Here is a 14,716-nt window from a genome sequence, read left to right on the forward strand (position 1 = left end):
GCTAAGAACCTTGACTGGTAAAACAAAATTATTATGGAAGTGGCAATGAACAATCCTCCTACATCTGAATGTGACGGTATTCCTGAGTCTCCACCCGGGACTTGCATGACCGACAGTAGTGAAAACCGAGAGGAAGCTATTGGCAGGATGAAAGAAGCCCCAAACACCACCAGAGATGGGGGGCCTTCGTTGCTGCCCTAAACACCAGCTGCATAATGGGCAGCAAGTACCATCCCTGGAAGTGCACTTCAGACGCATTTTCTGTTAAAAAAAACTTGCCTCACACATTCATTTGAAATTTTTCCCTCTCACCATAAATGCATGCCCTGTAGTATCAAAAGTTTGAACCCTGGGAGGAAGATATGGACTGTCTACTCCACCTATGCCTCTGAGAAAATAGGCCTAGTTTGCCCAGTCTCTCTTTATAAGACACATCCATTAATCCAGACAATGTTAAAGTTAGTTAACGTTAAAGTCTGTCCCGAGCCTTATAGGCTGTTCAGGCCGGTGTTTATGCCGGTTTCCGTGGCGTGAAGCGACTGAGAGTACGAGACTCCCAGTCTATCGTGAGATTAACCCCCAGCATTTTGTTGGTACCCATATTCAACTGGGTGGACTGGAGCAATGTGTGGTTAAGTGCCTTGCTCAAGGACACAACATGCTGCCTCGTCTGGGGCTTGAACTCATGACCTTCATATCACTAGTCCAACGCCTTAACCACTTGACAATATTGCGGTAAATATTTTCCAAATCGTCTCCATAACCTTCACAGAATTCCTATAATGGGGCAATCGGGATTGAATACTATACACTCAAGTATGGTGTAACAATGTTTTACAAAGCTGCACCGTAATCTCCTGACCCTTGACTAACAATGGCAGGCCTGCCATTACCATTTTTATCATTTCATCAACCTGTGCAGCCACCTTCAAAGAAACTACGGACATGGACCCCAAGATCCTTTTGTACATAAACACTGTTAAGGATCCTGTTGTTATTTGTGTGCTTTCCCTCCACATTTGATTGCCCAAAGTACAACACCCCACATTTGTCTGGATTCAAAGTACAGGTATTATCAAATTATGTATACAAAATACAGCTCTGAGATTCGTTGTCCCACAGACAGCCACAAAATGCAAACACTGAAAATGCAAACATGAGGAAGTGAACTACATTTAGCAAATCAAACGGCAAACCAGGATGTCACCTGCCATTTCTGCATCCACATCTGAAACTGGTGTCTATCCCGCTGTATATTTTAGCAACCGTTTGCACTGTCCAGAATGCCAGCAGTCCTCGGGTCTGACTAACTCTCACATCCACGTTTTCATCCAAATCATAAACAGCAGAAGCCCCTGTATGGATTCCTGTGTCACCACTCGGACAGACCAAGAAGCCAGGAGAAGACCCACCACCACTAGCCTCTGTCTTCTTTCACCAGCCGATTCTGAATCCAAAGGGCCAAATCACCATGGACTCCAGGCATCTTATCATCTAATCTCTCTCGTTTTGCCTTATTGCCCGTTTTACTCACACCGTTGTGATACATCTTGGTGTATTTCTGAAAATAAAATGCAATGCACTGATTCTGCTAAGCAGTCACAAAAAGCAACTGTGTTAGAAATGTCCTTCAGAAACAGTGATTCAACACAAACCATTGGCAACGTTTATCTTTTATTGGCAATTTTAATCCGACCATCTCTTTCCCATTCTCTATTCCTTTGTTCTACGTTTCCCTAACAACCACCTAATGTGATTCTTTAATGTGGTTATCATCCCTGTTTCAGAATCAGAATCTGGTTTAATGTCGTTGGCATATGTCATGAAATTTGTTGTTATGTGACAGCAGTACAATGCAATACATAATAATTAAAACTGTGGATTACAGTACGATTTTCTATTCTTGTTTCCCACTCATGCTTTCTCTGCTTACCTGTGCATTACCTCCGTCTGGTGCTCCAACCCCTTCCCTTTCCTCCCCTCTGATATTCTGTCCTCTCCTATCAGATACCCCCTTCTCCAGCCCTTTGTCTCTTCCACCAATCAACTTCCAGCTCTTTAATTCACCCCTACCCCTCCCAGTTTCATCTATCAACTGCCACCTTGTACTTCTACCTCACCCCCCTCCATTCTGTCCTCTGCCCCCTTCCTTTCCAGTCCCAATGAAGGGTCTGGATCCGAAATGTCTGCTGTTTATTCCCATCCATCCTGACCTGTTGAGCTCCTCCAGCACATTGTCTGTATTGACTCTAGATTTCCAGCATCTGTAATATCTCTTTACAAATATAGAAAGTTAAATAGTACAAAAATAGTGAGGTAGTTGTTCATAGGTTCAATGCCCATTCAGAAATCGGATGGCAGAGGGAAGAAGCTGTTCCTGAATTGTTGAGTGTGTGCCTTCCGTCTGATGGTAGCAATGAGAAGAGGGCATCTCCTGGGTGATGGGGTCCTTAATCACGGACACTGCCTTTCTGAGGCGCTGCTCTTTGAAGCTGTCCACGATACTACGGAAGCTAGTGCTCATGGTGGAGTTGACTGAGTTTACAGCCTTCTGCAGCTTATTTTCATTCTGTGTGGTAGACCACCCCCCCCCCCGCCCTCCTGGCACCCCACCCATACCAGATGGTGAAGCTGCCAGTTAGAATGTTCTCCACAGCACGTCCATAGTAACTTGTGGGTGTCAGTCAGTAAAGCAGCGATTTCTGTGCAGTCACCAGCCTAATTACAGCCAATCATGAAGGGAAGGAAAAAGAATATTGAAAGGTTGTGCCAATTTTCCGATGTTAAACTGCATGTTTGAAATATAAAACCTATTTAAAAATTTAAATTGGTTTAGTTGGGAGAGGCTGCAGAGTGGCAGTAGATGGCTGTCTCTCTGACTGGAGGTCTTTGACTTGTGGTGTGCTGCAGGGATTAATACATTATTGCTTATCATCTATATAAATAATTTAGAAGATTATGTGGTAAACTGGTGATATAATATGGCATGAGAAATTCTACAGATGCTAGAAATTCAAAGCAACACATACGTGAAATGCTGGAGGAGCTCAGCAAGTCAGGCAGCATCTATGAAAATAAATAAATGGTCGACGTTTTGGGCTGAGACCCTTCATCAGAACTCTTGACAATGTGGTAAATTTGCAGGTGAATTTGGGGGCATAGTGGACTATCAAAGCCTGCAACATGACCTCAACCAGCTCGGAAAATGGTCTGAAAGCTGGCAGATGGAATTTAATGCAGACAAGTGTGAGGGTGCCCTAAGACAAAGGAACCTGGGAATACAGATCCGTAATTCTGTGAAAATGACGTAGCTGGATAGGGCTATAAAGAGCTTTTAGCACATTGGCTTTCATAAATCAGGGCATTGAGTACAGGCGATGGGATATCACGTTGAAATTGCACAAGACATTGGTGAGGCCAAATTTAGAGTATTGCATGCATTTCTGGCCACCTACCAGCAGGAAAGATATTAACAAATTTGAAAGAGTGCAAAGGAACTGTACAAGGATGTTGCTGGAACTGTAGGACCTGAGTTACAGTATAGGCAAAGGTTGAATAGATTAAGACTTTATTCTCTAGAGTGTTCCCAGCCATCTGGGAAAAGGCACCGAAGCATTCGGGCTCTCACGACCAGACTATGTAACAGTTTCTTCCCTCAAGCTATCAGACTCCTCAATACCCAGAGCCTGGACTGACACCTTAATGCCCTATTGTCTTGTTTATTATTTATTGTAATGCCTGCACTGTTTCTGTGCACCTTATGCAGTCCTGGGTAGGTCCGTAGTCTAGTGTAGTTTTTTTCTGTGTTGTTTTTAACATAGTTCAGTCTAGTTTTTGTACTGTGTCATGTAACACCATGGTCCTGAAAAAAACGTTGTCTCGTTTTTACTATGTACTGTACCAGCAGTTGTGGTCGAAATGACAATAAAAAAGTGACTTGACTTGAGAATGAGGGGAGATCTTGTAGAGATGTAAAACATTATTTAGGTATAGACAGGGTGAATTCTTGCCCCTGAAGTTGGGTGAGACTAGAACTGGAGATCATGGGTTTAGGGTGAAAGGTGAACTCTGAGGGGAAACTCCTTCACTCAGTTGGTGGAGTGAGTAAGTGGAGGTGGTGGATTGGGTTCAATTGTAACAGTTAAGAGAAGTTTGGATAGGTTCATAGATGGGAGGAGGGATATGATCGGCATTCAAGTAGATGGAACTAGCTGAGGGGCTCCAAACCTGATGTCCGCGGGCCCCTCAGTGAATGCTATAAAAATGGTTGGGAGCCCCTGAACTAGACAGAAAATCAGGTTGGTACAAACTAGGTGGTACAAAGGTCCTTTTAATCTATGTTCTAGTTCTCTGTGAATCTAAATATTGAGAATTCCCATGAAAGAAAAAGTTCTCTAATGCATCGACGTTAAATGTCATCATCCTGTACCCCAACTTGTGTTTTGACTTGGTGGTGGAATGACAGCTTTACTTCCTGATCTTGCCCACAAGTTGGAAGGTACCACTGTAGGGGTAATGATAGGGTAAATCTTATCTTGGCATCTTTGCTGGCTTTCAAATAAAATGAAGGAGAAGGAGATTTTGTTACATAGTGATTTTTAAAATATTTTTCTCTGTGTTAGGTCAATTTCAAAGTGCTGACTTCCACTCTAAAACGTTTTGAACTTCTGAGGGTCTTTTATTAATGCACTGTTTTCTTCCCGGTGGTTCCTTCCAACATTTCCATTTTGTTAGGAGGATGAGGAGGAAAAGTGACACCGTGGTCAAAGTAGACCGATGACACGGTAAGGATGACGGAGAAGGAGGCAAGACTGAGAAAATTATAACCTTCCTTTATATTTTAGAGGCCTGGCCACAGCCCAAGAGCTAGAATCAACTGCTGAAGCTACCTGAAAGGTCTGTTATCTCACCTTTCCACTTTTCCTTTGCTCCCTACAGATTGTGACCAACGTACTAACGAACAGTACCAACTAATGTCTGTTCTTTCTTGTTGCCGTTTGGCATGATTTTTTCAGTGTGAGGGTGGGGTGGGTGTTGATCATGTTCCTGTTTGTGCGATTATTTTTTGCATGGGGATGTGTTGCTCATGTTGCCATTTGCAAGATTTGTTTGTTTTTGTGTGGGGGAGGGTTGATGTTTTCTTTTGAACAACTTCCATGGTTTTCTTTGTCTTGTGGCTATCTGGAGAAGCTGAATCTCAGAGCTGTATGCTACATACATACTTTAATAATAAATGAACCTTTAATACAGACTGTGTCAAATTTGCTAACTAACAAACAGAACTAACTAATGTCTGAAGTATTCTAAAAAGTTATTGGGGAAGTTTCAATTGACTATCCACCCAGATATCACTTGGAAAACAAATTAGTTGTACCTAATAGTCTAGCATGATCTTGTGCATATAATTTGCCTATCCAATCAACTTTTTGTGTACTCAGTCGTTCCATTGAAAATTGCCAGAAAGTTGTTTAAAGAAATCAATGTATTTGAGAGACTACAATTGCAATTGAAAGATAACCCAATGTTCCAGGCAGTGAAAGGTATGACTGACATTGCCTACAGGGACTTGCAGAGACCTTTTGCCAAAAGATATACTGTTGCGAGTGTTACTCTGTGGACATTTAATAAATTCAATGTTATTTCAGATATATTTCAGTAAATAGTAATAAACACTTACCCTATATTTATTAGAGCAACTGAGGAAAAAGAAATAATTGATACTAGACAACGGGGTGACCCTTTGAGAGAAGGGTGGTGCAGTCTGATGTGACCAGAATGAACATGACCTTTTCCTGAATGCTATTGGTATCACTTTGCTTTGGAAATTGAAGAAGAAAATCTCAGTTTATTAAGGAAAAACGACGCGTAGCAAGACCAATATAGCTCCTCCTTATTTAACGGACACTTTTGATGGCATCATTTCTGGTTGATCTGCCAAGGCATAAGGGTGTGCCTTTCGTTGTCATTCTGGAGACGTGCAGTCCTTTCATGTGCCATCTCTTCATCTCTTCTGCTGTTTGTTCTTTGTCTCTGATCCTGGAGACGTGAATTTCTGAGCTCCTTTGTCTCTTCCTCTCTCCTCCTTCTGTGTCTGTTCTTGTCATTCTGGAGACGTGAATTTCTGAGCTCCTTTGTCTCTTCCTCTCTCCTCCTTCTGTGTCTGTTCTTGTCATTCTGGAGACGTGCATGTCTCTCCTCCTCTGTCTCTTCTGGAGTCGTGCAGCCTTGGCCTCATCCAATTCTTGTTCTCTCCCTCTTCTTGCCACTTCCCGATGACATTTGGCGTCTTCTGTTGACTGTAATATCCCCCTTTTGTTTACCTTAATGACGCAGTAACACCAAAGCCTCCAGGAAGCTGATTATTCTTGATGATGTGGTTGGCACTGTCCTAAATGGATGTGATATAGTCACCGCTGTCCTTTGACTGCAGCAAAGGGTTTGATGGGTGTCTCGAAGTATGTCATTACAATAAGATTTAATTATCTCTTATTGATGGGTGGCAGTTAGATCTGTCCCAGTCCTGCACACGCTGATGGTGATTAGCAGAACGTGACCGCTCGAAATAGAGCTGCCCTGCCCTTGTGCTCCGGTTGGTGTCGCTGCTGTGAGCATCGTGAGTCGCTTCTGAGGCTGGCCCTGCGCATGCGTCGTGGTGTCGTGACACGGTTTCCATCATGCCTGACATTGGCTCTCGGGTGAAAGTGGGGCTTGTGGCGACCCATTTCCTGGCACATCCGAACCGGCTCACAATTAGATAGCCTACGGGGGTTTGCGAGCACAGAGCTTTGGAGCCTCTGCGCCATGGGGGGCAGGTTGAGGGAGGCTTAAAAGTGAGGCTGGGGATTTCGAATAAAGTTTTTCCTTCGACTGCAAGGAAGTTACCGACTCCGTGTCGTAATTTTAGCGCTGCGTGTAGCACACCGCTACTACTACGTGGTGAGCTCCCTTGACCAGGACACAGCGGCCCAGGTCGCGGAGTTCGTACAGTCGCCCCCGGTAGACGGCAAGTACACGGAATTCAAAGCCCTGCTCCTCAGGACTTTTGGACTCTCACGGCGCGAGCGGGCTGCCCATTTACTGCACCTGGTTGGTTTGGGAGACAGACCTCCTTCGGATTTAATGAATGAGACGTTGTCTCTGGCCGGAGGACACAAGCCCTCCCTCATGTTTGAGCAGGCATTCCTGGAGCAGCTGCCCGAGGACATACGCCTGCTGCTGTCCGACGCGGATTTCAGTGACCCCCGGAAGGTGGCAGCCCGGGCGGACTTGCTGTGGACTGCCAAGAAGGTGAGCGGGGCATCCATCGCACAGATCTCCCAGCCACGCTCCCGGCAGCAAACCAGTCCAGGCCCGGCCGCAGAGCCTGCTAACCCCCGGCCCAAGGAACACTAGTGCTTCTACCACCAGCAGTGGGGCGCAGAAGCCCACCGTTGTCGCCCGTCCTGCAAGTTCCCGGGAAACGCCAGGGCCAGCCGCCGCTGATGGCTACAGTGGCTGGCCATCGGGATAGCCTCCTGTATGTGTGGGATAGAAGGTCGGGACGCCGGTTTTTGGTCGATACTGGTGCCGAGATCAGTGTTTTACCTCTGACGAGTTACGACACCCGCAGCAGGGCACCGGGTCCCCACCCGAGGGCCGTGAATGGCAGCACAGTAAGGACCTATGGCACCCGTCAGGTGCAGCTACAGTTCGGCTCCAGCCAGTTCACGTGGGACTTTACACTGGCCGCCGTAGCCCAACCGCTTCTGGGTGCGGATTTTTTGCGGGATCACAGCCTACTGGTCGACCTGCCCAGGAAGAGACTGGTACACGCCGAGACCTTTCAGACGTTCTCCCTGGGTGAAGCCCAGTTACTGGCCCCAACCTCGACTCCATCACCCTGTCCGACAACAACTTCACCAGAGTCCTGGCAGATTTCCCATCGGTTCTGGCACCGCAGTTCACAGTGGCCATGCCCCGACACGGCGTACAGCACCACATCCCGACCCAGGGACCACCCCTCCACGCCCGCGCTCGGCGGCTTCCCCCGGACAAGCTCCGACTGGCGAAGGAGGAGTTCCAGAGGATGGAGGAATTGGGGATCATCCGGCGGTCCGACAGCCCATGGGCCTCCCCTCTGCACATGGTGCCCAAAGCGACGGGAGGCTGGAGACCGTGCGGCGACTACCGCAGGCCGAACGAGGCTACCACACCGGACCGCTACCCTGTGCCGCACATTCAGGACTTTGCGGCAAACCTGCACGGCGCGTGGATCTTCTCCAAGGTAGACCTCGTCCGAGGGTACCATCAAATCCCGATGCATTCTGGGTGGACGAGCTTCCCTGGGTCCTACTCGGCATCCGCACAGCGCCCAAGGATGACCTGCACGCCTCGTCGGCCGAGTTGGTATACGGCGCGCCCCTGGTTGTCCCTGGGGAGTTCCTACCAGCCCCACAGGGGCAAGAGGAAGATCCCGCAGCAGTCCTGGGCTGACTACGCGAGAAGCTCGGTAACCTGGCCCCCATACCCACTTCACAGCACGGGCGGAACCCGAACTGCGTACCCAGAAACCTGCAGAACTGTAAGTTTGTGTTTGTACGAAGGGGCGGGCATCGGCCACCGCTGCAGTGGCCATACGAGGGGCCGTTTATGGTGCTCCGGACAACGGGTCCACGTTCGTGCTGGACGTTGGGGGGAAAGAGGAGATTTTCACGGTGGACCGCCTCAAACCGGCCCATGTGGACCTGACGCAACCGGCCAAGTTTCCGGCACCTCGGCGCAGAGGCCGACCTCCCAAGCAGGTTCCGGCCCAGACTGTGGACACTGGGGGGTGTATCGCCGGTTCTGGGGGGGGGGGGGTTATGTGGCGACCCATTTCCTGGCACATCCGAACCGGCTCACAATTAGATAGCCTACGGGGGTTTGCGAGCACAGAGCTTTGGAGCCTCTGCGCCACGGGGAGCAGGTTGAGGGAGGCTTAAAAGTGAGGCTGAGGATTTCGAATAAAGTTTTTTCCTTCGACTGCAGTTACCGACTCCGTGTCGTAATTTTAGCGCTGTATGTAGCACACCACTACAGGCTATTGATTTTGGCAAGTGAGCAATTTTATACGAATATATAACCCTGAACTTGACCAACATTTTGTAAGATAGCTCATTTTAAGTCTATTTAGCCAAAACTAGTGCCGCTGTAATGCACCGTTTGCGCTAATTGGAGGTCACAAACAGAGCATGAGAGTTTTAGTAGTATATAGATAGTATGTAAATCAAAGAGCAAGAAATCAACAGATTAGAATGGATAGGATATGTATTTAATTAAAAATATCATTGACTGTGTTGTGAAAACACTGACTCATATTTGTAATCAGTCTTTGATTGCTGGAAAATTTCCCAATAAAATGAAAATAACCAAGGTCATTCCAATATACAAAGCTGGAGATAAACATGTATTTTCAAATTATAGACCAGTTTCTTTGCTCTCACAGTTCACCAAAATATTGAAAAAAATATTTGTAAGAATATTTGTAAAATATTTGTTAGAAAAAAATATTTAGTAAAAAAATTTGTAAGATTTTATAACAAGACATAATATACTCTGTGAACAGCAATATGGTTTCAGAAAAAAACAGAACTACAACAATAGCATTAATAGATTTTGTAGAAGAAATATCAAACACTATAGAAAGAAATGGATACACAGTGGGAATATTCCTTGATCTAAAAAAAGCATTTGACACCATTAACCATAAAATATTATTAATAAAATTAGAAAGATATGGTATTAGAGGAGTGGCACATGACTGGTTAAGTAGTTATTTGGAAGACATGTACATATGTACATATAAACAACTCGAATTCAAAACTTGTGAGGGTAACTTGTGGGGTTCCACAAGGTTCAGTGCTTGGTCCATTGCTGTTCATTTTGTATATAACAATATATGTATGGTTTCTCAGACATTAAAATGTATATTATTTGCTGATGATACAACTATATTTTGTAGTGGGGAAGATCTGAAACAACTTTTGGATACAGTGGAGAAAAAACTAAAATTATAAGAAATGGTTTGATACTAACAAATTATCACTGAATCTAAGTAAAATTAAATTCATAATGTTTGGAAACCAGGTACCAAACTCATATAGTAAACTTACAATAAATGATGTTGAAATTGATAATGTATCTGAAACAAAATTTTTAGGAGTGGTAATAGATAGTAAATTAAGTTGGAAACCACAAACATGATGTCAAAGCAAAAATGTCAAGATCTATTGCAATACTGTACAAAGCGCAAGATTTCTTAAATCAGGAATCATTGTATAATTATACTGTTCACTTATAGTCCCATGAATGACTTACTGTGTAGAGGTATGGGGAAATACATACAAAACAAATACAAATTCAATTTTTCTACTCCAAAAGAAAGTTGTACATATTGTAAGTAAGGCAAGTTATTATGAGCCAACCAATCCACTATTTATTCAACTAAACACTTTAAAATTCAGAGATTTCATAGATTTTAAAATAATACAAGTTATGCATAAAGTAAAAAATGGACAGTTACCACAAAGTATCCAAAGGTTGTTTAAAATGAGAGAAAGTCAACATGATTTAAGAGTAACATATATATTTCAAAATCAAAGGATAAGAACAAATGTAAAAAAATCATTGTATTTCAGTCAGAGGGGTGAATTTATGGAACAGTTGTAGTGAGAATTTAAAAACATGCACCGCACCTAACAAGTTTAAAAAATTATTTAATGAACAAATATAAAATAAATTAATGGGAGTAAAGTAAATAAATGATATTTGGAGTTGGATTTTGTGTTAAAGGGTTATGAATTTTTTTGTTTTTGATGTAATGATTGATGCCAAATATATTGTTGTATAAGAGTGGTAGACGTGATAAACTGTAGCTTCAGCTTACACCCTTTTAGTCTGTTTTAAAGAATAGCTATGTTTTCTGTTGTAATTTTGTCCAATGAAATCATCGTTGTATGATGCTTTTTGTACTGACTGAAATAAATTAATTTCATTCATACACTGTGTATTCTGTGTATTTTTACTGTGTATACACAGTACTTACTGCCCCTACTCAGTTCATTCGAATTATTTCAGCTCTTAAAATATTCAGATAATCTATTTGGATGCTTTTAAAAACTGAAAGCAAAACAGAGAAAAACACTTAAAACGTACATCCAAAGAAACCCGGTCCTTCTCCTGCCTTGATCTGCATATCTAAATTAAATAGATTAAGAATCAAGAATTGCAAAACTCGTGTAAGTAGGAACCAAGATGTTTTTCTGCTCACTGGGAGGAGTAGAGTGGCAAAACTGGGTACAAGTGCAAGCGAGGTGGACAGAGGATAGACACACACGACTAGCTTTTCTGCGGGATTCCCTAAAGGTTAATTTGCTGCTTGAGTCTGTGGTGAGGAAGGCAAATTCGATGCTAGCATTCATTTCGAGAGGACTGGAGTATAAAAGGAAGGATGTGATGTTGAGGCTTTATAAGGCACTGGTGAGGCCTCACTTGGAGTATTCTGAGCCGTTCTGGATCCTTTATCTAGGACATCGGAGAGGCTCAAAGGGTGATCATGAAAATGATTCCAGGATTGAAAGGTTTGTCATATGGAGGGCATTTGATGGCTCAGGGCCTCTACTCACTGAAATTCATAAGAATGAGGGGGGGGGGTGACCTCATTGAAACCTATCGAATGTTGAAGGACCTCAATAGGGCGGATGTGGAGAGGAGGTTTCCTGTGGTGGGGAATTCTAGGACCAGAGGGCAGAGCCTCAGAGTAGAGGGATGTCCTTTCATAATGGAGATGAGGGGGAATTTCTTTAGCCAGAGAGTGGTGAATCTGTGGAATTAGTTGCCACAGGTGGTTGTACAGGCCAAGACATTGGGTATATTTAAGGAAGAGGTGAGAGGAAGAGGAAAAACAGTCAGTTGATGCTGAAACAAAGAAAACCAGGTCTCTTTTGAAGGTTGTTGTACCAATAGTACTTGGTATTAGGATAATCCGTAGTCATAGAACACAACAACACTCCTATTCAGCTGAGAAATTAAAAGCCCTTTCCTGGAAAAATAAAGAATTAATTTGCAAAAAAAAACTACTTGATTTAATTCTCAGATTAATAATTGTTTCTGATTTATACAGGTATGTTTTCATCATCCAGAAATCATATCAAGATAAAGAGAATGCTCCTCAAAGTTCAGTCATCACCAAGGTCAAAGGGATTGCAGTCACAAATTCCTCTGTTGAAAATAAAGTTTGGGATGTGGCAGAATACGTTAATCCACCAGAGGTAGGGAGCAACTGGTGTACTTTCTGTTTCCCTCTCTCACCTCATCTCCTTACCTGCTCATCACCTCTGGTGCTCCTCCCCCCTCCCTCTCTTCCATGGTCTTCTACCCCCTTCCTTCTCCAGCCCTGTATCTCTTCCACCGATCCACTTCCCGGCTCTTCACTTTACCTCTCCCTTTCTCCCGGTCTCACTTATCAGCTGCCACCTTGTCCTTCTTCCTCCCCTTACTCTGACTTCTCCTCTTTCTATCCAGTCCTGAAGAAGGGTCTCGGTCCAAAACGTCAACTGTTTCCTCTTTTCCATAGACGGTGCCTGGCCTGCTGAGTTCCTCCAACAATTTGTGTGTGTTGCTTTCTGTTAAGGGCAGGTTGTGGAGCTTCTCAGTTGCTGCAATAGGGATCTTGGTGTTTCTCTGCCCTACTGAAACCTAGTCATTGCTGGAAGAAACTGGATCGCCCAGCGTTCATGTTTTCAGATTTCTGTGGTGCTAAGTTGATTTTATCTGCAGTGAATTGCTAAGCAATCGTGGCATCTGTGAAAGTGGGCTGGGCATAGCTGGTCAGATTTGACCTATGTGAGTTGTGCATGGAATTATGTAACAAGTTGAGGACCACATTTACTAACCAAAACTGAGCCTGCCACTGTGTGAGACTGGTTGATAATGAGCCACAAGAACGAAGGAGGAGTGCAATACCTCATCGCTTTAGTGTCGCAAATGAGAGCGGAATAATTCCAACCCTACTGACGTATTTCTGGAGATAAATACGGTGGCAAAGTGGTTAGCACAGCGCTTTACAGTGCAGGTGATCCTGGTTCAATTCTCGCTGCTGCCTTAACATTCTCCCCGTGACCACGTTGGTTTCCTCTGGGTGTTCCGGTTTCCAAGAGCCCAGGTTAGTGGGTTGGTTGGTCGTTGTAAATTGTCCCATGATTAGGCCAGGATTAAATTGGGACATTGATGGGTGGTGCACTTAAAAAGGGCCAGAAGGGCCTATTCTGCATTGTATTGCAAATAAAATAAATAAGTAATAGGTGCCAATTTATTATAGTGTAGTCCATCAATGCTGGGCAGCACAGAAATGTAGCATTTAACATAGCATCACAGCAGCAGTGATCACTGATTGGGGTTTGATTCTCTCTGCCGTACCTTCTCCCTGTGACTGTGGGTTTCCTCCAGGTGCTTTGGTTTCCTCCCACAGTCCAAAGTTGCACAGTTAGGGTTAGTGAGTTGTGGGCTTGTTATGTTGCCGCTGGGAGTAGTGATGACATTTGCTGGCTGCCCAGCACAATCCTCACTGATTTGATTTGACACAAGTTACGTATTTTACTGTATGTTTTGCTGTACGTGTGACATATAAAGATAACCTCTCTCTTTAATGATCGTGTAGCATGCTGTGGCCTTGGCCTCACTAGCTGCACTTTGCCACGCTGTGGAAGCACCAGTAGAGCAGGATACATAGAGGGCAGACAATCACAGTGAGGGTGGAATGGTCAAACACAACCAACGTTTGGTCCTCCTTCACCAATGCCCATGGAGTTGATCTTGGTTGCCACATTGGCAGTCTTCCCTGGGAATGGCTCACCAGTGAGGTGGCCTTGGTGGGTTCCTCATGCACATGAAGAAATATGAACTCAGGACGTGCTTCATTTGACACAGAGTTATGGAGGCTTGCTTTGTATGAGCTGGTCATCCAACAGCGAGGGACCCGAACCGGTGTTGGTCTTCCATTCAATTTGAAAACCTGTTCCCATAACTCATGTAGGTCCATTTCGATAGGGTTGATAATATCCAAGTTCACCAAAGGCGTTGATAGCTAAGAATTAACTCTGCAATCATCTTCATTCCAGGGTCGAGATGTTTTCAGTATCACCGTGCAGATTAAAACAACCCCTTCTCAGAGAATGAGCACCTGTCCTGAGGTAAGAGTGATGATCAAGCTAAAAGTCAAAGTAACATTTACTATCAAAGTACCATATACAACCCTGAGATTCATTTTCTTGCAGGCATTTACAGGAAAATAAAGAAATACAATAGAATTTATGAAAAGCTGCATATAAACAAGGACTGACAGACAACCAATGTGACAAAAGAGACAAATCACGCAAATAAAAAAAATACTGAGAACATGAGTTGTAAAGGGTCCTCAGCAATGAATCTGTAGGTTGTAGAAACTAGTTCAGAGTTGTGGTGAGTGAAGTTATCCACACTGGTTCAGGAACCTGGTGGTGGCAGGGTAATAACTGTTCCTGAATCTGGTGGCCCCAGTACCTCCTCAGACGAGAGCATGGCCTGGATGATGAGGGTCTATGGGGGAAACAAAGGAGGGTTTAAACCAATTTGTCAGGGGGATGGGAACCGGAGTGATAATGCTGAAGATAAGGTAGTTGGTTTACAAACAGGCAATGTGCAGGAGAGGCTGATGATAGGG

General features: G+C 44.3%; 1 protein-coding gene across 6 annotated transcripts in view; it reads left to right on the forward strand.

Annotated features, from left to right (window-relative positions):
• LOC132404044 (P2X purinoceptor 2-like) overlaps positions 1-14,716 on the forward strand; it is an 86,269-nt gene that overhangs the window by 11,209 nt on the left and 60,344 nt on the right. For all 6 annotated transcript variants that reach the window (XM_059988022.1, XM_059988017.1, XM_059988020.1 and 3 more), the window contains exons 2-3: positions 12,140-12,287; positions 14,136-14,207. In XM_059988022.1, coding sequence (XP_059844005.1) covers positions 12,140-12,287; positions 14,136-14,207 — 220 coding nt within the window. The remainder of the gene's footprint in view (positions 1-12,139; positions 12,288-14,135; positions 14,208-14,716) is intronic.

This window comes from Hypanus sabinus, chromosome 13, assembly GCF_030144855.1.
Source record: "Hypanus sabinus isolate sHypSab1 chromosome 13, sHypSab1.hap1, whole genome shotgun sequence".
Taxonomy (NCBI): domain Eukaryota; kingdom Metazoa; phylum Chordata; class Chondrichthyes; order Myliobatiformes; family Dasyatidae; genus Hypanus; species Hypanus sabinus.